The following is a 26,875-nucleotide window of genomic DNA, read 5'->3' as shown; positions in this document are numbered from 1 at the left end:
ATCTTAGATAATGTAATGACTGATCCCTGGATGAAAATCCAGGAGCTTGTATCAGCCCACAGAATGCTGCTTTTACAGAAATGTGACTTACACAGTAGCAATCCTAACTTTTGCCTTTGTTTTTCAGGATATGGTTAATAGGAGAATTGCCATGGACTTGATACTGAAGATGGCAGATTCCCAGCGTTTTAGACAGTTTATCTTACTTACACCTCAAAGCATGAGGTAACTTTTTAAAACTTTCTAGATACACATCAAGTATACAAAAGGGGGAAAGAAATCTTTTACAATTTTAATTTTTAAAATACCAATACATACAAGACCAATGAAAATAAAAATTAACTCCCCTACTAGTTCGGGAGATTTGGGATGTTTTTCTCTTTTCGAGATATTTAAATTTTACTTGTATTACTTCCCTTTCATAACTGAAGCAAATTGTTACTATTCTGAGTCCGCTTCTTTGTCGTTATCATGACAAACTAAAGTAATATAATTTTAGTAATTCTGTTTGGACTAAAATGATTTATGATTTCCCTAATCTTGCCTCTTTTCTCTTGGTGACTTACAAATGTCAATCTTTCTAAACAAAGAGTTCTACTCTGCTGTCAGTATTTATTGGGTTCCTACAATGTGTCAGACACTATGTCACTTAGAGTTGATATTCTGTCTCTAAAGTGGCCATGTGATTATATGGGGATCTAAATTTGTGGTTGGGAATGTTCAGGTAACTCCTTCCTTGCTGGACAATAACAGAAATTTAAAAGAGGTGATATATAAATTTCTTTCATTTTCTTTTCCTCCAAACTGAAAATCCATGGAATCTAGCAGGAAGTTAGATTTTTAAAATTGAAAACAAATTATTTCCTTATTGCAAATGATATTTCTCCTAGAACTCTAGATATTAGACATATCCCAGATAATAGCCAAATATTTAGGTTTATATTTTCATGAGGTAATATTAGAATTTTTTTTTAATTGGTAAAAGGTTTCTTGGAAATTTGAGTAATTGATTTTGCTTCTTCCAGTTCACTTCCATCAAGTAAACTGATAAGAATTCTCCGAATGTCTGATCCCGAAAGAGGACAAACTACATTGCCTTTCAGACCTGTGACTCAAGAAGAAGAAGATGACCAAAGTTGATTTGTAACGTAACATGCCTTGTCCTGATGTTGAAGGATTTGTGAAGGGAAAAAAATTCTGGACTCTTTGATGTAATAAAATGAGACTGGAGGCATTCTGAAAGAAACTCCTTTATATATCCAACCACAATCAAACGTATAAATAAGCCTAGAAAACCCACTATAACCAGCAATTTAAGATTACTATTACTTTAAGAAAATCAAAAAAAAAAAAAAAAAAAAGAAAAGAAAATCAATTTCATAGTATTGGTTTTAAATCTTTTTAAGTTTTTTTATACCATCTATTTTTATAGATTCTTTTTCAGAAATAAAATTTTGTACATATATACATGTACATATCTGTTTAGTTTGGGTTCATTTCTATAGCATTTTGTAAGAAAATAAAAGTTTGAGCACCTGATTATATTTAGTTCTGCTTTTCCAGATACTACATTCTATAGTTACCAAAAATGGATGAAGGGAGGGATTTCTCATTGCAGAGGGTGGGGTGCAAGGGCAGTAAGACACTTGTACGGAGCACTGAAGCTTTGCCAATTCTCTACACATGCCTTTTTCTCAGTCCTTTGTCCACCCTACCAAGAGCTTGTAACCAGTATAAGAAGTGGATAATAACAGTTTTTCACTCTGACCTCCAGCATGCTTGCCTGTTTTAAAAGCCCTCAGTTTGCAGTCCAGGGACTCTTCAGGCTTGTCCTTAGCTGAGAGGACACAGGCTAGAGGGATTGTGCAGACCAGGCTGGGAGAAGGGCTGGAAAAAACTGGGAGTGGAGGGTGGATCCTCATGGAGCAGGAGAGTAGCTGGTGGCTCCAGGATCCTGAGGCCATGCAGTTGATGGTGAGCTGACATCAATTCTAAGACTCATCCTAATTTAGGGGTGTTAAAAAGTGTGCTGCTTAGAATGATTAAATATAGTTATTGTAAAAAATTATATTTATGAACTTTTTATTTTAGAAAACATGAATTTTATTGCTCCCCGTATTTTTGTTTGATACTAGGATTCATGCTAAACTTTTAAAGAACATATTGGATATCAAGAAACATTCCTTACATTAGTAGCAATAAATATTAGAATAAATGTTTATGAAATTGAACTATTTTCAGAAAAAGGGCAGTATATTAAGAGCAGGGACTGTTCTCTAGTTATTGAGGAAAACTGGATTTTGTTTGTGTTTTTGGTGGAAGAAGTAGTTTAAGACACTTTAGTTCTTAAATTGAGGTTTGTTGCCAAATGAGAAGTTCACAAACTTGGGCTTTCTAATCTGAGAATTTCCAGGAAGAGGAAAGTGTGTGCTGAATATTTTAAACATTTCTCACTGATCATACAAAGTCTGATTTTTAAATTTACATTTATAATGCCTTTGTATTAAAACTATTTTTAACATGTGCTTTTCCAAATTAAAAATGAAGTAGAGTATACCAAATACATAAACTTCCATTAGCTAAGGAACTAATGTCTGAATTTTGTTATAGTTTTGAATGTTGTGCTCTTTAATACAGAACGGGAAACATAATCCTCAGGTATCCCAGCATCTCTTGTTGAATTGAAGATTATTCATTGCTTTGGCCTTACAAAGTTTTGGTTTCAACTATCATAAATGAAAATATCTTCCTTTAATGTTCTAAGTAGTGATAATATTATTAGAATGAAAGAATAAAAAGAAATTGTTCTTTTAAAACATGTGTAACTTCTAAAAATAAAACAATTTATATGTATTAAGGTCATGCTTTTGTGAATTGGGGAAAGTAATTGACTAAATTGATCCTCTGTGAATCGTGACCTAAATACATCATACAGGTGACTCTTCAACCCCTAGTTTGTCATCAGTGCAGCTATCACTGAGGGAAGTTCCAGAAAATAAGAAAGGTTTACTTGGATCTTAAATCTTACCTTCTCAAATCTTTGGGAGTAGAAATGATTAAAATCATTCTTAAAGTGACAAATGTGATGAGTTTTCATAAACCAAAGTGTAAAAAATATAGTTACTCAAATTAGTAATCAACACTAAAGATTCAGTAATTGCCTTCTTAAATATTTTCCACGTTTTCATGTCTCATTTCTTCCATTTCCTAGTGCTTTTTTTTTTTTTCCCCCAGGGGCGGGGGGGCATGTCTTCCTCATGTCTGGGCTGTTTATGAGACCAAAATGATTAAATTCTGTGTAGAAAGCTGTTGGCTGGTAGTCATGAATTGGATTAGAAATGTTGGGGACTGATGAAAACCAAGTGATCTGGAATATCTGATTGAAAGTTCTCCTGAGTACAAACTAGATGTGGGGCGTGGGGGAGAAAATGTTTATAAACTTTGTCCTGGGGCAATACTTTTTTGGTTACACTTATGACTTAGCTATGCATCTACATAGATGCCTTCTACTTTAAACAATTCGGATTTTCAGGAGAACTTGGTTTGAAATTTGCAGTCCTAAAAGTATAGTTACCAACGTTTCATGGCTTGAACTAAATACTCATGGACTTGAAGATATATCAAAATATTTGTAGGAACAGGTTTTGTTATTTAAGGGTTGGCAAAGTAATAATGTGGATATAAATAAGCTGTTTCTTTGAGTCAGCAAATGACATTTTCTAAAGCATATATAATATTGATAGTTAGCATATTAATTTTAGCATTGGCATCTGGATAGCATCCATGGAAACAGAAGTGGCCTGAGTGTACTCACTAATTATAGCAAGCTTAACAGGACTTTTTCTGCCTAATTTTTCTCCAGTTTGAAAATGCAGAGATTAATTTGTTAAAAAATGATTAAGTTCCTGCCATGAGCTAGGGACTGTTTTAATTACTGAGAAGACTGTAGTACTTAAAATACTACACACAGTACTTAAAATACTACTAAATCTGTCCTCATGGAGTTTGAAATCTAGTTAGACATAAGCAATACCGTACATAATCTCAGTGACTGCTAATTATTTTGAATAATAATAAAGCAGTGTAAGGATTTGAGAGAGCAGAGAGGACTGGTATTTTTTGTTTTTTTTTGTTTGAGACGGAGTCTTGCTTTGTCACTCAGGCTGGAGTGCAGTGGTGCGATCTTGGCTCACTGCAGCCTCTGCCTCCTGAGTTCCAGTGATTCTCCTGCCTCAGCCTCCTGGGTAGCTGGGATTACAGGCGCACGTGACCACACCCAGCTAATTTTTGTATTTTGAGTAGATTTGGGGTTTCATCATGTTGGCCAGGCTGGTCTCGAACTCCTGACCTCAGGTGATCTGCCCGCCTTGGCCTCCCAAAGTGCTGGGATTACAGGCATGAGCCACTGCACCCGGCCGGTATTTTGAATGGAGTGTCAAGGCTACAGAAGGCAATATTTGAGCAGAGGCCTGAAACAAGTGATAGAACAAGCTGTGAGGAGGGAAATGTGCAAGGCAAAAGTTCCAGGCAGAACGAATGAGTGCATGGGGCTTAGAGATAAGAATGAACTTCATGTCTAGGAATTTTAAGGCCAGTGTTGATAGAGCTTAGTGAGGAAGGAGGATTGGTAGGGGGTGAACTTCAGAGGTAGGCAGACAGATCATTTGAGGCCCTAAAATTATGGTAAACAACAGATGTGGTGTATGCATTTTAAAAGAATCCTTTGGCTGCTGTGTGAATAGATTAAGGTGGAGCAAACATTGAAAGAGTATGAGCAATTTGGAGACTTGCAGTGGTCCAGGTAAGGTTGGGCACGGTGACTTGGACTAAGGTGGTGGAGACAGAAACATTCAGATTTGAAATAGGCAGAAGACTTGCCTATGAGAATACTGGAGTTGTGAGAGAGAAATCAAAGATAATTTTCTTGGGGCCTGAGGCCTAAATAGCTGGATGAACAATGATTCATTCACAGAGGTAGGAACAATGCGGAAGTGGAGGGAGTAATGGCTGCCCTGTGGAGAGATGGAATCTCTGGGCTGAGTATACAACCTTGAGATAATTCTTTAGATACTAACCAGCTAGTTAATCACGTACTTGATGGGAAAATTTACATTGGTAAATGTAAGAACTTGGAAAATAATAATATGACTTAGGATACTGAAGACCTGCAAAATGCTGGGAAAAAATTCAAATTGCATGCCCAAACTATGTCGGAAACTTAATTGTTTTCGAAAAAGAAGCTCAGGAAACAGTGTGATATTTTACTTAGAAGCTCTGATTGACCATTTCTTGCTAGACCCCTGTACATCCTTTGCCGTGAGGCTCTCTGAAGACGTCTGTTTAAGCTTGTGCTTTACTTCTTCATGTGATTTCCAACTGTGTGGAAGAAATAAGTGTCTGGCCTCTAAGAAAGTAGTTTATATTCATCCAGAGACTGTAACACTGAATGAATGAATTACAGGGAAAATGAAGCCTTAAAGCAGTATGATTTCCTTTTTAAAATACTTTAGAGTTATTTACAGAATGAGAGGAAATATGGAAACTTAGGACTTATAAATGCAGAAAGAGTTGAGACTAGACGTATAGAAAATCAGACACTTGGGGGGTTGGCCAGGCGTGGTGGCTCACACCTGTAATCCCAGCACTTTGGGAGGCTGAGGCGGGCAGACCACTTGAGGTCAGGAGTTTGAGACCAGCCTTGCCAACATGTGAAACCCTGTTTCTACTAAAAATACAAAAATTAGCCAGGCGTGGTGGCATATGCCTGTAATCTCAGCTACTCGGGAGGCTGAGATGGGAGAACCTCTTAAACCCCGGGAGGTGGAGGTTGTAGTGAGCTGAGATTGTGCCACTGCACTCCAGCCTGGGTGACAGAGCAAGACTCTGTGAAAAAAATAATAGAAAGATGCTTGGGGGCCTTTTCCCTTCAGACCAGCAGCAGGGCTTAAACAGCTAATTAACATGTTAATTAAAATGGCAGTTGAGTGTAAGCTAGAACCAGTAGAACCCAGGCACACTTAATTAAAGGAAGCCCGTAGTTAGTCCTGTCTGAAGGAACCCCAGTAGCTGGTTAGGATATCAAGGTCAGCGAGGATTCAGGTTGCTGAGATACAATGTGTGTTTAAATGGAACTTTCTTAAAACCAACAGAATGCAGTAAAAATGATACTTTGTAATTCCCAAGGCTGGGCCAGAAAGGCAATGAAAAGGAATGAAAGTCCGGCCTTGAGCTCTGGAATACCCATGCTGGAGCCCTGTGCTGGCATGGAGGCAGTCTGACATCCCTGAGGCTGCCACAGTGAGAAAGCCTAAGCGAGCCCCTGTGAAGAGAGCCTGAGGCTGCACGGACAGATGCCCTGCCAGCCCTCGGTTTCTCCAGACCGTCTGTTTCACCATCTCTCTCAAGCTACATGACAGATCCCAAGCCAGGCTGCCCAAGTGAATCGTTTGAGAATTCATGGCTCACAAAAACTCAGAGATAATTAAGTCATCATTTTAGGTCACTAAACTTTGTAGTGATTTGTTACACAGTGATAGTAACTGGTATCTGGAAGCATAAGTACCAAAATAAAAATAAGCTATGTGGCACTGGGTGGAAGGGCCTCGAGGAGAGTGTTCATGAACAGCCCCTAAAGGGCCTTGCAGAAGCTGTTACCAGAAGCCTGAAGTCTCAAGGATGTTTTTGGGGAGAGCTGAAGGAATTGAGAGTGGGAGAAAAGGTGTTTGGCAACACTGATGCCATGGTAACATGGAAAATAGGAGATGTACCCAATAAGTAAGGTGATCTAGCCAAGCAGATGTCTAGACAAAGTATGAAAAGGACCCCTTGGCTGCTCTTTGCTGCCTGTGACACAAGGTGAGAAGAGAGATGAATGAAGAAAAGCAATTACATATAAAGGAGGTGAGAGTGTTTCTCATTTGCAGACTCTCTTCAAGGTGAAAACTGATTTTCAAATATGAAATGGCTTCAGTGCAAAAGTCAAATCCAGGATGGGACTGTAAGGTCCTCTGTGAGGACCTCAGAAAGATCTAAGGCAGTGTTTTTAGACCTTTTCAGACAGGCAGCAGTCTGCCTTCTAAAGTTGTGCCTTTCAGGTTCCCTCCGTTAAACAGTAGGGCTTCTCGGATTATTAGGGGTGTTCTACAGCAATCTCCCAATGAGCCTCTGCTAATGGAGTGGATTTCATAAACTGACACTTGAGAAACCCATAAGGTTTTTAAAATAAGGTCAGCTTAGACTGAAAGACAAAGAGACAGTACAAAATGAGGAGTCTTTCTACTCCTGAAATTGTATAGGCAGGCAGTAGATTGAGAAAACTACTCAGCTGTAAACACTTTTTTTTTTTTTTTTAATGAAAAAGGAAGGATGGCCCAGAGGGTAGAAACAAGCACAGAAAGCAGAGCCAAGAATCATGGAGAGAAACCCCCAGAGAATAGGACCAAACCCTAGTCAAGGACCTTCCAGGGTGTACCTGGCTGGATTTCAGAATTGCCATAGACCAGAGATTGCCGTGCGCTTTCCCTTCCCCGCTTTTTGGATAGTGTGTCTGTTGCAGTTATTCCAAGCCTGTACCACCATTGCCTAGTGGGTGTGGAAGGGAAGAGAGGAGGTAATTCTCTCTCGATTTCACAAGCCTTTGGATCATGAAGAATGCAACTCAGTGTGCTATCATTGAAGAACCACATCTGAGGAGCTTTATATGATGAGCTCTTGGGCCTCAAGCCTGACCCTGAAGTCATAATGGTATGAGACTTTTGTGGTTTCTTGAGAGGGGATGAACAATCTTGCATGGGAAAGGATGTGAACTGTGGCCACAAGGTAGACTGTAGCCGACTGTTTTCCAAAGATGATGGCAACAGTATCTTTTATGCCACATATTCTTCTAGAAACTTGCCTCACCCCATCAAGAGATGGAGTCTGATTCCCTTCTTGAATGTGGATGGGCTAGTGGCTTTCTTGTTACCAGTAGAATACTGTGGAAATGATACTTTGTGACTTCAGAGGCTAAGTCAGAAAAGATAAAACTTCCAACTTTGCATGAATACTTGTGCTGGAGACCACAGCCCCTGTGTAAGTAGCACCACTGCCCCGAGACTGCAGGCGCAGAAATCCCCAATCAGCCCCCAGCTGCTCCAGGCCTGTTTCAGCTCCAGCTGCCACCTGACTGCAACTACATGAGAGACCACGAGGCGGAATCATCCATTTGAGCCCTTCCTTTTCAATTTTCTGGCCCACAGAAGCCAGGAAAAATAATAAAATGATTGTCTTCGTTTTAAGCCACTAGGTTTGCGCGTCAGGTTGTTATGGAGCAATAATAACTGAACCCACTCCCATCACCACCCAATCCTATAGAAACCATTATAATGTGATATTTCCTTTTATTTTATGTGACCCTAGAGTTCTTTTGTGAGAATGCATCTTTCATTTATGTATGAATGTAATACTGGGAAATATATTTTGCTGGTTTTCCCCCATTCAGCATTTTTTAAATGTCCATGTCACCGTGTCCATCGGTCTGTTGTTTCCAGCTGCTGTGTAGCGTGCCATAGGGTGTATCCACTGTATTTTCCTTACCTGTTTCTCTAGTGACAAAGCGCTACATTGCCTCCAATACCCGTCTCGCAACTATCCTGGGACAAGTCCCCTTATAGCTCTCAGTAGGAGTTTCTTGGGATAATACACCTGGAGTGGGAATGCTGGGACAGAGGGAATAGTATACTTCTAGCTACACGCTGCTGGCCATCTCTGCAGCATCACTGCACCAGTCCACACTCTCACAGCATCAGGGACTTAAGCGAATAAGAAGATGCTTGCTTGCTGGCCCAGCTTCTACATTTTATTTATAAAAAGAACCAGTGAGTCTGCTGGAGGGTTTGTTTTCCATCACTTCCTTTCATGAAGGTCTTACTTCAGATGTCACCTCACCAGCCTGTGGGTAGGGCCACCAAAGTATCCCATCTGTCTCCTCCCTGTTATCCTGCCCTGACCTTCTTCATAGGTGTTATAATTTGGCATTTGTCTGTCTGTGTGTATTTAGTGTGTCTCCCTCACCACACAAGCATGATGTTAGGTGCACAGTAGGTGACCAGTGAAGATTTGTTATGAATGAATTACTCAGGGCCTGGTTTAACCTGGTGCCATTCTGAAGCACTCCACAGCTCCTCACCTGCCCGTCCTCACTTAGTGAGGAAGGAGTCTTGAGATGTACTGCGCCTCCCTGATCTCTCCCTGCCTGCAGTTTGGGCTCACCATGCACAAGGGTGAAGGGTATTAGGACATTCTATTCACATGTAGGACTATCTTCTCAGGGCAGAATTTTGGTTCTATCCGTGTTTCAGGTACCATTGGTGTCCTAAGTGTTTGTAATGAGGTCACCATTTCTTGTTGAATGAATAGAATCATTAGGGCCTAGTTTAGTGTTATTTAATGATCCTAAGACAAATAAAGAATGGTAAAAAATGCATTCAATAAAAAGTACTTGAATAAATAATACAGCACTAAACTGTCTGTTACTAAAGCCACTGGCTGTATGTGGCGAATTACATTTAATTACAGTATAAAATTCAGTTCCTCAGTCACGCTAGCCATACTTGAAGTGCTCAGTAGCCATACGTGCAGTTATAGCCAGTGTGCTGTGCAGATGTAGACCTTCCCATCATCAGAGAAAGTACTATTGGGCAGTGCAGTGTAAAAAACTCAGCTCTCTAGGGGCGCATGTTCTGAAAATGCAAACCTGCTTTTAGAGGTTTTGATGGAATCTCTTTTGCCTCTTTCAAGATCAAAAGAGTCAGAGTTCTATTCTGTTATTAAAAATAACTACTTCTGTGTTTTTGCCTACTTTAGATTTGGTAAGACAGACGTCTTCTTTCCTACTGACTTATGTTGGGGAACACCCGCCCGCAGCCTACCTACTGTGTGTGTACAGCTCCACATAGTTGCATTGAACATACCTACTGTGTGTGTACAGCTCCACATAGTTGCATTGAACATTAGCACCAAAGTCACACTGAGATAGAATTTATTGTCAGAGAATGAACATTTTTTTTCGGATGAACAAATCTGTTCTACTTTTCACATGCCGTGTTCATTGTCCCTCTTTTGGGAGCCTAGATGAAAAGCTGGAAAGTTGCTTTTTTCCCTTTTGTTGTCATTAATTCTTCAAATTCCAAAGTTGTGTATTTAAGAGTAGATTTAGTAAGTTGTTGCTAGCATCTGCTGCTATTTTAAAATTATAAAATAAGAATTAGGGGGAAAATCAATTGTTATAAATTTATTTGGGACATTTATTGCCACCACATTGGAAGCCTTTGAAAATTCAAACAGAAACCAATACACTTCCATCTTTTTTACTTCCGATAAATAATATCTTTGTGTATATGTATATATAGATAGATATACTTAATCAATAAGTCATTTAGCAGGGATTTTACATTTTATACTGCATTCATCCAAAACAGCTCTTTCCAGATCGATAGGATGCAAATGAGGTAAGAATTAAGGCAAACCCAAAAGGCATGCAAATGTAGTACATTTATATTCACTGATAATACAAGCTCTTGTGGTGTGTGGACCAGACACAGGAGCCAAGGGTCCCTCTGTGTCTGTCCAATACTATTTTACAGGAGGGTAGTGACATAGCTTATAATTAAGTTACATTACCGTGGGGGTCTCAGTGCTACTAACATTATGTAATCAAGGAGATACGAGCATTAGCAAAACATGAACAAGAAATCATATAACTCTTTGCAGTACATTTCTGCCCAGGCTTTGGAGGAAGAGGGATTTTTATGAAATGATATTACACATATCACATTGTGGCAGGTTGTTTTGTTTTGTTTTATATATGCTTTTAAAATTCATTAGCAAATGACATTCTCATGCACACAAGTGTTTCAAACACAAGAAGCAAGTCCATTTATAGGTAGTCCAAGCAATATTTGTGTGTGTGTGTGTGTGTGTGTGGGTGTGTGTGTGTGTGTGAATAGCTGCAGACTGAATGGAACATTGAGACTTTTGTGCAGTCCATAGCACTGACATCAGCTCATTTCTGGATGTCGCACTGCAGAAGTAATACAATGGAAGGGTCGCTCTTTGCAGCTTCTTTGAATTCATCCAGTGTAATCTGGTCATCTTTGTTCTTATCCATCTTGCTGAAAATCTTGTCTACTCGCTGCTCAGGCGTCAGGCCATCCTCGTTCATTTTCATCATGATCACAGTGCCTACCATTTTGTAGATAGCCTTGTGGAAAAGAGCATTGTAGGTGATATTACCAGAAACCCAGGAGGACAGAGAGCTCTTCTTGCCTCCCCTTCACCTCACTGGATCCCACCTATCCTCCAAGCCTCAGCTTCCCTTTCCCCAGAGGAGTTTCACTCCTTGTGCTCAAGTTTCTGTGACAACCCATACCATCTCCCCCATCAGAATACATCTCGCCTTTATTAAAATAACTGCTTCGTCTTCCCCACTAAAGAGTACATTCTATGGAACTAGAAACCATGTGCTCCTGCAAGTCCAGGGCTTGGTACGATGCCTGGCACATCGTAGGACTCAATAAATACTGATCAAATGAAAAAGCTTTAGCTGCTGGAACATGGGATGTGGGGCAAGGGGCAGTAGGAGGGAGGGCCAGGTGAAGTGTTGAAAGATGAAGCTGGAGAGAGGGAAATGAGAAGCAGATCACAGAGTTTTCCTAGGATAGGATAAAGAATTTGACTTTATTTCAAATAACTCCTTAAATGCTACTGAATAAGAGATGACATAATCAAATATGGGTGAGTCTTGTGACCAATTGGATATAGAAGAATTTGGGGTGGCTCCCAGGTTTCCGGCTGGAGGAAGTGGTTAGAAAGGGTGGCTCAATGGTGAGATTAGAAATGATGGATTAGGAATAGGTTAAGGGAGGAACACGATGGGTTCAATTTTAAACATTCTGCATCTAGGTGCAGAAAACAGTCAGAAAGCCTTGGGGATTTAGGAAAAGATGAAATGTGGGGCCAACCGATTAGAAACTTAGAGTCTAGTAAGCCAACCAAGCCAGGTGTACCATTAAAGTTGAACTCTGCAAAAAGTTACTTTAGGGAGAGTTGTGGAGCAGGGACTGTTTATGAGTTAAAGAGTAGAGTGAGAAGATTTCAATTATCCAGGCCAACTAATTGTATACAATCAGTTCTTAATATGGAATTTCCAAAGTATAAATTATTTTCTTTCTTAGAAAAGTGCCTTAAAAATAAATGCCCATCTATACAAAGACTTGCATGAGAACATTCACAACAATATTATTAATAGCCAAAATGTGGAAATGACCCAAGTGCTCATCAACTGTAAACAAATAGGATACAGCTATACAGTAAAAAATACATACTATTTCAGCAACAGAAGACAATGAATATGCTACCACATGGATAAATCTCAAAAATTTAAAGAAGCCAGACGCAAAAGGCCATATGTGATGTGATTCCATTTGTGTCAAATGCCCAGAAAGGCAGCCAATTCCATGGAGACACAGTGATGTGTTGGTTGCCAGAGCCTGGGGTAGGAGCAGGCCTTTGGGCATGAGGGATCTAATTGGGGGAATAAAAATGTTTTACATTTACATTATGGTGATGGTTGCATATCTCTGTACATTTACTAAAAATCATTTAAGTTGTACACTTAACATGGGCGAATTTATGGTCTGTAAATTATAACTCATAAAGTTGTTTTTAGAAATGCCAATCAGAGCAAACCACTAACTAGAAAGCGCTTTATTTAACAAGTTAAAATCTCCACTGAGATAAAATATTTTGTGTGTATTTACTTTTGTAGCTAGATGGTATTGATGTATCATGGAACACTTTAAGAAAGTTGTCTCTAAAAGAGGCAGACTTTCCGAAATTTCATTTTGTGGATAATTGGTAGACAAGGTCCTGACTAGTCTAGAAGCCAGAGTGGTGCACAAGCGAAAAGCAGGGAAAGTGTACCGTGTCTGGAATGTAAAAAGAGACAAATGGTCCATCCATATGTGAGCTGCCACTCTCACCCTGGCCTTTAAAAGGTGAAATCAAAAGCCCTTACATGAGGCAATGGATATGAAGACAACAAGACAAGTGCACTATTAATAAAGTCAGGGTAATAAGAAATGTAAACACAAGAGGTCCCTCCTGAACCTCAGGAAGCAACTCTGAAAATGGCAGGATCTCAATAATTGTATCCATGATGCAGCCCTGCATTTGGGACTGTGAACACGACAACCAAGAAGGGCCGTTTCAGATGCAGACTATTACAGGTAACAATATCACGAAGGCCGGGCATGCCAGACTTGGAACTCATTGCGAACCTGCCCCTGTGGTTCCCAGCCCTGATGGACCTGTACTGACTTGCTTTTCACTATAACTAGAAAACTGGACAAAAATAAAAGAAATAGCTGTGTTCAGACTTTAGAACTGACATTGCAAGACTGTAATTCCTAGGAGGTGGGAAACAAAGTAGATGAACCCTATGATCTCAGCCCGGAATTCCTTCCTGGACTGCAGCACAAAGAGGAGGGTCCCAAGCAGGGCTGTCTCACCGACTGGAGGAGACAGCAGTTGGAGGCGGAAGGTGAAGATAGCCAGAAGTTTCGGGGTAGAGGACCAGAGAGGAAGCTAGGCAGAGAGAAAACTTCAGCAATCTGCCTAGGAGGTCTCCTCGTTGTTTGTCTGGAAACTAGGCTGCACACAGAGGCTGAAAGTCCACAAAGAAGTTTCCGAACAATAAGCTGAACAACTCTTGGTGCTCACACAGGCTTGCAGAGCATTCTAGTTCTTAATGCAAAGAGCTTGCTAAATGCCTGGGCAATCGGGAGGGCTATTGTCCATTCCGCTTCTTTTTAAAGCAAAGTTTCTTGCATGAGTTTTCTATAGTCACTGTCTTTACTTCTTCCACTCCCATTCTCCTAGGCTGCTCCAACTCCTCTGAAACTATTCTCGGTGAGTTCACCTATGGCCTCCAGGTTTCCAAATCCAATTGTCAATGATTACTTTTCTTTTTTACTTCTCCTATCAATAGCGTTTGACATGATTGCGCGTTCCATTCCTTCCCCACAAAACAGTGTGTTTCCCTTCCAGGACTTCTCACTTTTCCTTTTTCACTTTGACCTTATTGACAATTCTTTCTCCATCTCCTTTACTTATTTGCCTCATGTTCTTCACCTCTAAACATCAGGTTGCCCCAGGGCCTCAGTCCTCTGGAAACCTCTTTTCTATTTATATTCTCTGTCTAGTTACACTCTGATATATCTTCTTTCACTTAAATATCTGAATAAGTATCACCACACACCGGGCTGGTTCCAACCAGCCAGAGTACAGAAACCTCACTAAATATATGAGAAAATCAATAAGAACCCCAAAATGATCACAAGTTGGTCACTGGGCTAACTTACTTCAGAAAACCTACTCTCCATCTGCTCTAAAAGCTTAAAATTATAAAGCTGCCTCAAAAAAATCACACTAATTTACATATAACTTACCTGCCTGTCAAAACTAATCTCGGCACTCTATAAATGAAGACAACAAAATACAGACACTATAGTGTAACATTCATAACGTCCAGGAACCAATAAAAATTATTACACGTGTCACAAAGCAGGAAAATGTGACCCATAACCAGGTGAGAAATCAATCCATAAAAGCTCCCCATGAGAATGCTATGCTGAATAGAAGTAAGGAAGAGCTAGAAGCAATGGGGAGAAATGTGAAAGAACTAAGAGAAATAAAAGCAGCCGCTGACAGCCAGGAGCTGGTCTGGACTGTCCGCTGACAGCCTTGGTGCTGCCGGGAGCTGGCAGGTTTCACACTCAGGTTTCACACCAAACATAACCAATGTCACAAAATGCCAGTGACCATGATGGAGCAAGGCAAAAACAAGACCACTCTGTCATTAAATCTGAACACAGACCCAAAACACCAAGCATCTCTGCTTCCTGCTATGATGAGTGACCACTGATTTTTCACCCATTAGAGCATTGAGTCGGTGTGTGGGCCCCCCTCCTAGATACCCAATCACAGAAGTGTCCCCACTCCCTGATAGCACCCAGTCCACAGTAAACCTCTGCTTCCCCAAACCCTCCCCAAATCACCCTCCCAAAGTGCAGATCCTAGAAGTCCTTTCTAACACCCTCCTGCTGAATTGCACCAAGATTCCCTCACTGCAAGCAGTAATAAACTCAACTTGTGTAAGTGTGGGTATGTCCTTGGGGACTTTGGCTGAAGGGCATTGACAAGGATTAGAGAGAAAAGTTTTGGAGAGAAAGGGATTTGGTGGCCAATGAGAGGAAATGACAAGAAGTCAAAGAAGAGAAAAAAACTTGGAAAAACCAACTCTGTAGGGACCTTATAGAGAGACCTTGGAGGGAGCCAAGTTAAGTGTGGAAGATGGACAAAAGATTAAAGAGTGAGAAAGATGAGAAAATCAAGCCACGTATTTAGAATTATTGTGCTGTATCTTTTCTGATAACCTGTTTGAAAAAATATATATTTAATTGAATGAAGGGAATACAAATAAAGAACTAAGATGTTAGTTTTCTGGGTATGTTTGAAAGGGAGTGGGCATTGAAGATAGAAGGGGAGAAGCCAACAGAGAAGAAGAGACTAAAGATGTGGAAAGAGAGGGTGTGCAAGTGAACAAGGCCAGCTTCCCAGGCAGCGGGTTGACGGGTGACTTCTCTCTGAAGCTGGGAGGAGAGTGAGAGTGCTGTGGGGACTTTGGGGCTTTGGCTTCTGTTTCTTGCAGTCATCCCATTTTCTTGTGGGGATCCATCCCGCCTGATCTCAGCTCCTGGTGTCTGGATGGGGCATCCCCCCAGCCCCAGGATGGAGCACCTGGCTCTACCTTCAGCAAGTGGTAAATTTCTCTCCTTGGTCAGAGTGGCTGGTGCAGGGGTGGGAATCCATGCTAAGACAGTCAATCAAAGGAAAGCTACTGAATCATGCATCTGCTCTTGCATGCCTGCCAGGCTCCAGGCTGGGTCTGGGTGCTGGGCATGCAGCCGTGAGGGCAGAGCCTCCTCACAGAGCTTGCATTCTGCCGTATATTCCACTGAACAACGTAATCTGGGGCAGGGACAAACGTTGGGACAAAACCCCTCTTGGTAAGGGTTAGATTGCTTTGGTGTGGGGGTGGATTGGGCATATTTGGGAAGGGATGTGGGAAGGAAGGCCTCTGTGGGAGGCGGGATAGGACCAGAGATGGAAATGAAGTGAGGGAGGAGCCCCCAAAGGCCAGGGGAGGACATGCTGGGCAGAGAGAGAGGAAAACCAAGAAGACCTTCACATTGGGAGTGCAGTATGCAGGGGCTGGCATGGCAGAGGAATCCTGGGTTACTCACAAACACAATGGACAAAGCCTGCTTGCTGTGAAATGATCAGAACCTGGAAGGATGTCCCGGGAGCCCCTGACAGCCTCGGAACCCCACTAGGTGCAGCTGGAGTGAGGCAGAGCAGAGATATGCCAAACGCAAGAGAAACTGAGCCCATGACATCCTTTGTGCCCAGTAAGACAGGTTCATGGGAGATCCGGTAGTGAGTGAATGGCAGATGACAATGCCACTGTCATGACAGTACGGGCCCCAAGGCTTGGTTCTGGGACCTCCCCAGCACTGTGCTGCAGTGGGAACAGAAGCGGGAGAAGTCTAGGCGTGGTGTGCAGCTGGCAGGGCTCAAGCAGAGAGAGAAGGAACCACGAAGGCCCTGCACCTAGGAGGCTGCCGTGGGGTCTCCTTCTGTGCCCACCACCCGCCAACCACGCCCCAGGCCTCACCTCGATGATCTCCAGCATCTCCACTCGGGTGATCTTGCCATCACCATCCAGGTCATACATATTGAAGGCCCAGTTCAGCTTCTGCTCAAAGCTGCCCCTGGAGGTGATGGACAGAGCGCAGATGAACTCTCGGAAGTCGATGGTGCCATCTCCATTCTTGTCGAAGGTTCGGAAGGCATGCTGGGCAAACTTGGAGGCGTCTCCATAAGGGAAGAACTGCAAAGGAGAACACACGCAGTCAGGTGTCGGGAGGGGACGGAATTGGGGCGACGAGGTAGGTTCCTAATGACAGCACCACAGGTGCTCCAGGGCGTTGTTAGAGCCTCACCCATTGGAGAGCGGTTTGGCCTGACTGTCAAGGGCAGGCATTAGGGGAGGCTTTCTCACAGCAGGCACTCAGGTATAGGCACCTCATTGTTTCCTGTGGGTGAGGTTGGTGACATGTGGCTTTCAGTCGATGGGGCTTGGAGTTGGTCAACAAGCACCACCTGATGCTAGTGTTGCAGCATCTCTGCTCACTGCCCCCAGGAACAAGACTGAGGCAGACAGCAGTTTCTCTCCCCACACAGGCGGTGCTACACGAACTTCCATGTTCCTTTAGATATGAGAATCCAGCTTCATTGCTGCCCAGTAGGGCCAGAGGGAGGGTGCCTGGACCTAGTTTCTCCTGCCACCAGCCCTCGTCTTGGGCCCACACTTATCCCCTCCCTGGGTGAGGTTCCAGTTTCTGACTTCTTTTTGCAGGGATTTTTCTTTTGCAGAACAGACATTTAAAACCCATTAAAAATAGAACATGACTGGGCTTATTTTCGAGAGACATAAAGAGGTTTCTTCACAGAGCCAACTGTCACCAGGGGTGTGTGGGAGGCAGAGAATGGACACAAGGAGGAAAGGGAAGCAGAGACCACAAGGAGGGAAGGCCATAGGGAATCAGTAGGTGGTGGCCTCAGTTCCCTTGGACATAAGCCTAGGCCAGTCACAAACAGCAGGTAGTACTGATAATTAACAAGGAAGAACTGCAAAGCCCCAAATACAACCAAAAACAAACCGTGTGCTATTTTAAAGCAGAGAAGTTATGTATGTGTTTCTGGATGAAAAAATCTGGGTTCTGGGCTCTACAGACAAGCACTACAAGGTCTATAGAAGATTACTGAGGATGCTCATTGATATCCCTATTCCTTCATAAGTTTTGCCACCTGCTAAGTGGACCAGGTGAGCAGCCTTCATACAGATGGCCTCTTAGCCCACTCTGGGCTATCCGCCTCAAGGAGCCCTTGGTCCATCTTTCTCACTGTACATCCCGCCCTGGGTCCTGCAGAGCCCTGCTGCCCACTCCTCCTGCACCTAGAAGCACATTGGAAGGTAGAAAATTTCCCTCCAGACATAAGACATACTTTTTAACAGAGAAGGATTCTATACATGGGGCCCAGGGAACAGCCAAGCATTCCAGGAGGAAGAAAGTACCCATTGCTTATATTTCGGTAGTACCCACTGCTAGGCACAATGACCTGTTCCAGAGACTGTTACTCTGTAACAAATCACCCCAAAAGCTAGTGGCTTGAAATGACAACAATCATTTTATTATCTCACAAAATAAACATTTGAGACCCATTTCTTTTTTTCATCAAACATATCTTTTCCTGGTTACAAAGGACAATGTTCTCTTACGTTCCCTCGTGCCCTAAACATATCTTTCATTTCTGTTATCCTTCATTTTTCATTATTCATCAAAATTCACTAAGTTCTTTTTCATGTCGGGCCCCGTCTTGGGTACTATGGTCTCAGAGGGCAGTACCTCAAGGTCTCTGTGTTCCGAGACTGCACAGTTAATGGGGGGACTTTACTCAAAACTGACTTGGTCATGTTACTTGACAAGAACTAGAACAGAGGAGAAGGCAAAGTATTACTAAAGCTCAGAAAATGAGTGTTCATTTCAAGGAGGGAGTTGTAGAGGGAAGGGCTTTCCTTCTTTGAACAGCTCAGCATGACCCCAGCCCCTCACCCCCAATGCTACTTAGGTGCTTGGTACCTGAGGACAGGCTGCCAGGTGCTGAGTTTTGAACTAAACAATGTTGAACCTGAAAACTTCCAAATAGGCAAGTTTGCTCCTCCTGTGCCTTATGCATGAGTGGTCCTGGTCCCTTTCTAGAGGGTGCCATTTGCTGATGTGTTCATCTGCCTCGCGATTAGGGGCCTGGGTGGAGCTGGCACCTGTGAATCTGACTTGGAGTGGAGCAGAGCGAGCCCCTGGGCAGGATCCCAAGTCCCCTTAGTGCTGTTTACCCGCCAGCATTTCTATGTGCAGTTGGCATGAGACCAGTGGGCACGAAACCTCCATTCATGTAGGTTGCTGGCAGTGTAATGCTTTAACTATCTTATGTCTCACAGCCCACTTTAAGGTTAAGGGATATTTCACAGTTTTATCTAAAAATAGCCGGGCATCTTAGGTCAGTATATTAAAAATTAATTTAGGTATAAAAAACCTTGAGAGAAAAATCAATGGTGAATTTTGAGCTATAAAAGTTACATATGCCTTGCAGAAGGTCTGTATACTGACTTTTACAGCCAACATGTTTACTTTAGAACTGAGTGTGTACTCAAGAGCCCTCAAATTTCTGGAGGGGTTATTTCCTTTAGGAAATTTATCCTATCATGTTCTGAGTGCTTTGAGTTTTTCTAACTAGGAAAATGCTCCTTATTTTGACAAAATAATTCAACTCTAGATGGATCATCACAGAGAAACGAAGCCGCATTCTCTTCAATTTCTGTAGGAAGAAGTCAGGGTCTTGAACTCAGATTTACTTTTCTCGGAGGACAACAGGGCCTGAAAAGCACAGTATTTTTCTTTTTTTGCATACTCTTACTCAATTTCTTTTTAACTCAATGTATTTTGCTTGAACTCTAGTATTAAATTTTGACATGGAAGTAATATTTGATGGCAGTAATAATCTATAAATAATATGATAGATACAAAGAACTTTAAGGTTGAAGAATTATAAATATATATACACACTCATATGTATATGTATATACATATGTGTGTGTATTAGTGTTCTCTCACTTACTTTTCATAACAAAATCTGACATTGTACATTCCATTTTGTGGACAAGGAAGTGGAAGCCCGGAAAGGTCAAAGGCATTTGCCTAAGATTCCTGGCTGTCTGCAGCAGAGGCTGGATTTGAATGCAAATCTTTCTGACCGTTTCTGCCACACCTTGAGATTTATCTTAATCAAGTGTTAGCTGAGGAAATAAACTTAACTCCACATTTGATGAAGCAACCAAATTTGTTGCATTATGTAATTATTAGCATCCATTGCCTCTGAAGCTTGAAATTCTCTGCTCTGAGTATTTTCGCCACCTTCTGGCAGCACTTATGTACTGCAAGGAAATTACTAAGATGCTACTGAGTTACTTTCTGACTCATTCTTCAACTCAACATTGAGCAGCTGCTATGTGTCAAGGACGGTGTTAGGTGCTGGCAATAAAATAGAAGAAAGACGTAGAGCATTAAGGACAGTGGGGGGAAATAGGCATTAATCAAACCACCATATAAAGAAGTATAAAATTATACTGTGATAAATTACAAGCGTATGGACCTGTGAACAAAAGTAACGGACATGATATTGTCAGTTTCAAGCTTTAAAACATTCGTGTGTGGTCCTTCCCCCCCATCCTAATATACAGGTTGCTGACAATTCATTGTTCTTCATCATAGCCGTGAGTTTCACAGTCTGAGACATCTTGGGATTACACAGACCTTGACTGCTCCCGGTTGTACTCTACACCCTGTCCCTGAACCGACCAACCCACAGAAGAAAACCCCAGGAAACACTTGAGGTATTTTCTTTCCCCAGGCAGACAACAGGAGTCTTTGCGTGGTTTAACCAGCTTCCTCCTGAACAGGGCAGGAGCTTTTCCTACAGACAGTGGGCCTGACTCTGCATTTCTTTCTTTTCAGTAATCTGAAATCTAGTTGTGAATATCAAAATGTTTGTTTCCTCTAAGAGGTGGCGCATGAGAACCAGACACATTAGCCTCTGGGCCTCCAGGGCTCCACCCAGCGTGGGCACAGAAAGGCTGTGTGATCTACAAACACTGTGCCTCTCTCCAGTGACATAACATTTCCTCTGCACCCCCTCTCCCAGCCCTCCCCAGCACCATTGCTGCCTGGATAGCTTATCCTTCCAGAGAAAATATTGCAACATTTCCCACATGAATCTCTCCCCTCCAAAGATCCCTGGTTCACTGCCTCAATGTGATGGAGGAGGCAGCTCCCCAAGAAGTTCTCCAGCCCAACCCTTGGGTGGGGGTGGGGTGGGCACAAGCAAGGCCTTGGCCAGGACTCGCCCTTGCCCATGCAACAGCTGATGTGCTGTGTCAGAAGAGGTAGCGGCAAGGTGACTTCGGAGGATGCCTCTCTCCAGGGCTCTGCCCAAGGCCCAGCTCCTGGCTAATGCTGGGCAGCCCTCAGACCTCAGAATGGATTTCTGCCCATTAGTCTGCTGGAAATAGAGCTCATGATAGGAAACAGGGCTTCAAAACACCAGAAGAGTATTCTTGGACTGCTCCGCTGCTCACAGTCTTGGAGAGGTCTGCCACCCAGTCCCTCGTAAGACATGGTTGCTTTTCAAACACCCTCACTTGGGTCAGTTTTGTTTCTTTTGTTCTCAAATTTCAAAGGCCTATTTCGCTTGACCTGTGAACGTACAAATACAATCACCCTGCAATACAGTTGCTCCACCTCCAAGGTCATCTCCCCTTACCCTGCCGGAATTAGCCAGTGTCTTCTAGCCTGTTCTGGATGACCTGGTCTTGTACCCACCTCTTCAGGCCCTGCTGCTGAGACAGTGGTTACTGTTTCATGAGTGTCTCTCATGGAACAAGGCCCTAAGCAGGTCCTTCTCACAGGCCACCCCAGCTGATTCTTTCAGCAAGGGTAGGACTTGGAGGAGGGTCATTTTTCTGGGTAAGTAATTGGCATGAGGTCACATCACTAAGGGGTTCAGGGGTATCAAACTCAGTGCCATCTGAGTCAAAGCCCTGGTTCTTCCCAGCACCAACTGCAGTCTCCTTCTCCTCCCACACTAGCCCTGCAGACAGACCCTCAGTCTCTCTGTTCTGGGGTCTTGACCTTCCTTGGCTACGCTGTACCTCGGAGGCTCCCTCTCCCTCATGCACTGTCAGGCTGCTCTTTGCTTTAGGCCTGCTGGGCTTGTCTACCTCCTGTGGGAGCCGCCAAGGACAGGAGCTGTTCAGATGAGCTCACCCCTAACTCCTTGCCCTGGGGGCTGAGGCCCTAACTGGGATGGTCAAGCCTTTCCAGCAGACCTCCTGCCAATGGGCAGAAGGTTAGTGATGGGGTCTCATGTGCCTTGAGATGCTGACCATATGCCTTTGAGAGGTCACTTGATATTTGGTTTTGGCTTTCAGCTCTTCACATTCATGAGGCCTCCCCCCAGGAATAAGACCTCATTGTCGTGGTACATTCATTGCTTCCTAACTTCCCCTACACTGAGGCCCTTCCATCCATCGTCACCACAGCTCCAGGGGAAACTTTGCACACCCATGTTTGGTCAAGTTTCCTTCCCACACCCGTCAATAGCATCTAATTGTTCTCAGAAGAAAGAAAAAGACTGTTTCCAGGCCTCAGAGACCTTTCTGGGTCTGGTCCCCACCTCTGTGTCCAGCTTCGGGTACCCCTGGCTCCCTTGTCCCCGGGCCGCTTTCACTCTCTGGGGCCTTGCTGTCTCTCCCTCCCCTGCCATGGTCATGGAACCTTTGCCGTGCTGCTGCTGTTGTCTGAAAGTTCCTTTGTTGTCCTTGGCCCAGTGAACCCCTGTTCATTCTTTAGACCTTGATTTGGTCTTGGTCAGACCCCTGTTACACACATGCATGTCACTGGGTCCCCTCTTAGGGAACATTTGTTACAATTGTGAAGAAATGTTCACAGGATTGTGGATTTGTGCCCTTTTTTCCCTAGTAGACTGTAAGCTAAACGGGGCCGAGAATGACCTGGTTTTGCCATTGCTGTAATCTCTGGTGCCTGGTACGGGGCCAGGCACACAGTAGGTGCTCAGTAAACGTCTGTTAAATAAACAAGTGACTCAGCAAGCAGATCGTTTCGAGGCCTTGAAAGACAGGGCAAATCTACCCACTGACCAGTGGAAGGGTTGAAATGTGCTCTGGAAGCTGCCTGAAGCCGGCTGTGCTGCAGAAGGCTCACCACTTGGCCTGCAAGCCCGTTCACATTACTACTCAAGCAGATGACTCATGAGGAGATGAATCAGCCCAGAGCAGCACTTGCACTTAGTCACGTGGATGGGAAGAGGAGAGACATTTTCCCTTAATTAGAAATGGTGAGTCCAAAAACTGTTTCCTGCCAAAGCATTCATTCAACAGATACTCACAGAAGCCCAATTGGTGCTGGGCTCCATGCTGAGCTTTGTGAGGGCAGGAGGGAGAGTGAGGAGAGGCAACCACAAATAAGAAGATAGAAGGCCTGGTCTCTGCCCTCAAGCAGATGTGACAAGCCAAAGGTAGGTGCAGCCTGACACGTGAGCTCCTTCCACATGTAGGCTCTCCAGAAGGAGGTTAAGGACACCCTCGGCCACCCCCACCCTCAAAGGGGTCACACAGATCCTAAGGTTGCTTCTCAGAGCGGCCCTATCCCTTGTCCTCTGGGTAACAACTTCCATTCTCTATTGTCACTGCTTCTTCAACATTATAGTCTTTATTACAAGGCAGCCATTATTAGCCTGTGATTCTTGTATAATTACATTTATTTGAGAATAAAATTACTTTTGAACTAAATTTCTAGAGAAGGGGCTTTTGCCTCCTGGGGCAAGATAAGCAATTTTCACTTATGTCCTAGACCAGATCTCTCTGTTCGCACAGACTGCCCCAGAAACGTCATGAACTCCTAGAGAATTTCTTCTGCTTTTTTGTAAAAAATGAGAATCAGGCAGTAGAAATCCAGCCTCCTTACCTTCCAGTCTCCTTCACATTACAATGCTCACTGGCCGAGCGCGATAGATCACGCCTGTAATCCCAGCAATTTGGGAGGCTGAGGTGGGTGGATCACGAGGTCAAGAGATCCTAAGACCATCCTCACCAACATGGGGAAACCCCATCTCCACTAAAAATAAAAATTAGGCAGGGTGCAGTGGCTCATGCCTGTAATCCCAGCACTTTGGGAGGCCGAGGCAGACGGATCACGAGGTCAAGAGATCAAGACCATCCTGGCTAATATGGTGAAACCCCGTCTCTACTAAAAATACAAAAAATTAGTTGGGCGTGGTGGTGGGTGCCTGTAGTCCCAGCTACTCGGGAGGCTGAGGCAGGAGGATGGCATGAACCCAGGAGGTGGAGCTTGCAGTGAACAGAGATCGCACCACTGCACTCCAGTTTGGGTGACAAAGTGAGACTCCGTCTCAAAAAAAAAAAAAAAAAAAGAAAGAAAGAAAGAAAAGAAAAAAGAAAAGAAAAAAACATTGCTCACCATGGGAAAAGCCGCCAGAATCATCTCTATGTTAAGAATGGGATTATATTTTGTTCTTCATTGTATCCTTACTGCTCTCGAATAAGGCTCTGGTATGCTGTAGGTTCTTTATAAGTGATACTATATTCGGATGGGTAAAGGAAGCAATTTATCGCAGAGGAAAAGATGCTGGTTGAGTGACAGAGTGTCTGGGTGTGGCTAAGGTAAAGTCATCTTGTCTCTTGGGACTTTCGTTTCCCTGGATATAAAATGAGGGATAAATCAGATAAGCTTCAACATTTCATTTAGCTATAATGTTTTATTTAGTTTTTCTGATTCTGGAAGTAAAATTTTTAAAAAAGAAGGGATGTTACTTTCATGACTTTGGATATGTCATTGAACAAAGCACCTACCACTCCCTTTTTATCTAATGCCCTAATTATAGGATGAAACTTTGAAGGGTGAATCTCTCTCTTCTGTTTCTCTTTCTCATATTTCTATCTCTATCCCTATGTCTATGTCTAAACAACTATATCTAGATCATATCTCTTTCTCTATTTCTATCTCTGTACCTACAAGTAAGTTGAAGTGTCTATCTCTGTCTCTCTCTCTATCCCTATTTCTATCTCCATTGGAAATGTCACAGACCCTGAAGGGTACTTACTAATTGCTCAGATTTTAAAATCAAATGAACTCTCTTTTTGTTTCTAATACACCATTTGCACTACAAATCGGGTCAATGGCATTTTGATTTTGGGTAGGGGATTATTCTAGTACTTCTCTTCCTGGTAAATATTGAGCCACCAACCTGTTAATCTCTGTTATGAAACGAGGACGTCAATAACAAATTACACTTTGGAAATGGTGGTGAGTTTCCATTTAGAGCCAGTCTGCCAGATTGGAAAGATTGTTTTTATGAATTTGAAACTAGGTAACTGGTGAGGATCTTTGAAGGTGCATGGGAGCAGCTTGGTTGCTGTAAGGAAAGTTAGAATGAGGCCGCTCCCTTCGTACTGTCTTTACTCGCTCCAACCTAAGTAGGTAGAACAGCAGATTTCACGACTGGTTCTAAAACTTATTTGATCTCCCTTCCTCCTCCAGAATAAAGTGGTCTATCCAAGGTCAATTCTCATTTCACCCTGCACCCAACTCATTTCACAGCATCATGGTGACAATGATGAGAGCACTGAGCCTGGCTGCATCTCAGTTAGAACCCTACTGGAATGCCATTGGCCACCAGGTCTGGAATCCTGGGGAGAGAGCTATTATAGCACAGCTGGTGACAGCAATGGCAGTCAGAGCCAGGCATGTTCTATCTGCAGAAGTTGAACACATTTGATACAAAATTACAGCTAGATAGGAGGAATAAGTTCTAGTGTTCTACTGCACTCGAGGGTAACTATTGTTGACAATAATTTATCGTATATTTCAAATAACTAAAAGATTTTGAACTTTTCCAACATAAGGATAAATGAGGTAATGAATATGCTAATTACCCTGATTTGATCATTACACATTATTTACAGGTATCAAAATATCATCCATATCCCACAAATACATACAATTATTATGTGTCAATAAAAATAAAATAAAATAAAATAAATGGAACACATTTGTCAGGAATGAACAAGTTCAGCGCCACTGCCTAAGAAGGTGGGGCTTCTGTTTTCTGGAGGAGAGGAAGCTTCCTACCAACTCTAACATGCTCTCCTAAATGTATTCCTGTCCTGCGTTACTGTAATATCTTTAACTTCTCCCCAAACTGTATGGGCCCCACATGGTCCCATCTCTGCCTCCACAGGTATAAGATAGGATCCGGTTGCAGGCTAAGAAACAAAGGAAATGCATCATGTAGAGAAGTAAGGATGCTATGCTGTGGTGGAGAGTGTGAGCTTTGGGGTTACATGGGTCTGGGATTGAATATCAGTTCTGCAGTTCACTACATGTGGGACCTGGTCTCGGGCAAAGGATTTTTCAAAGCCTTAATTTCTTTTCTTTTCTTTCTTTCTTTTTTTTCTTTTTCTTTTTCGTTTTTGTTTTTGTTTTTGTTTTTTTTGAGACAGAGTCTCACTCTGTTGCCCAGACCGGAGTGCAATGGCACGATCTTGGCTCACTGCAATTTCCTCTGCCTCCCAAGTTCAAGTGATTCTCCTGCCTCAGCCTCCCCAGTAGCTGGGTTTACAGGCATGTGCCACCCGCCCAGCTAATTTTTGTATTTTTAGTAGAGACCAGGTTTCACCATTTTGGCCAGGCTGGTCTCGAACTCCTATCCTCAAGTGATCTTCCTGTCTTGGCCTCCCAAAAGTGCTAGGATTACAGGAGTAAGCCACCACACCCAGCCTTAGTTTCTTCATATAAAAAATGGGAAAGGATAGAGGAGAATTGGCTGCTGGGCTGGGCTCTTTGGGATTTAATGGGGAGGACACTGGAATAGAGTCAGAATGCATGGGATTGGGTTCCAGTTCCTCCACTACTGAAGAGTAGTGTACCTAGGGGCACTGGGCTTCCCTTCTTTGGATGACCCTGGTGGCGAAGCTGTGAGGATTAGGATGATGTGTGTAAGGCACACACATGATGTGTGCACAGTGTTGGGCTCATAATAGGTATTCAGCCAATGAAAG

General features: G+C 42.9%; 2 protein-coding genes across 12 annotated transcripts in view; one reads left to right on the top strand and one right to left on the bottom strand.

Moving 5' to 3' along the window:
- The window catches only part of SMC6 (structural maintenance of chromosomes 6), an 88,595-nt gene extending 85,742 nt beyond the window's left edge, over window positions 1-2,853 (top strand). For 5 of the 8 annotated variants that reach the window (XM_021924602.1, XM_003908303.4, XM_031654940.1 and 2 more), the window contains 2 exons: window positions 128-225; window positions 1,026-1,185. In XM_021924602.1, coding sequence (XP_021780294.1) covers window positions 128-225; window positions 1,026-1,140 — 213 coding nt within the window. In that variant the 3' untranslated portion in view covers window positions 1,141-1,185. Of the gene's footprint in view, window positions 1-127; window positions 226-1,025 lie in introns of all 8 variants that reach the window. The other 3 variants (XR_001893895.2, XM_017947300.2, XM_021924604.2) reach the window with 1 other exon arrangement.
- A 7,148-nt stretch (window positions 2,854-10,001) lies between these two features.
- Window positions 10,002-26,875, bottom strand: part of VSNL1 (visinin like 1) — a 114,945-nt gene continuing 98,071 nt past the window's right edge. For all 4 annotated transcript variants that reach the window (XM_009183724.3, XM_009183725.2, XM_003908302.3 and 1 more), the window contains 2 exons: window positions 16,775-16,990; window positions 10,002-11,239 (listed from right to left, as the gene is read on the bottom strand). In XM_009183724.3, coding sequence (XP_009181988.2) covers window positions 11,042-11,239; window positions 16,775-16,990 — 414 coding nt within the window. In that variant the 3' untranslated portion in view covers window positions 10,002-11,041. The remainder of the gene's footprint in view (window positions 11,240-16,774; window positions 16,991-26,875) is intronic.

Source organism: Papio anubis, chromosome 14 (genome assembly GCF_008728515.1).
Source record: "Papio anubis isolate 15944 chromosome 14, Panubis1.0, whole genome shotgun sequence".
Lineage (NCBI taxonomy): Eukaryota > Metazoa > Chordata > Mammalia > Primates > Cercopithecidae > Papio > Papio anubis.
This window is presented reverse-complemented; position numbering and strand designations above follow the sequence as displayed.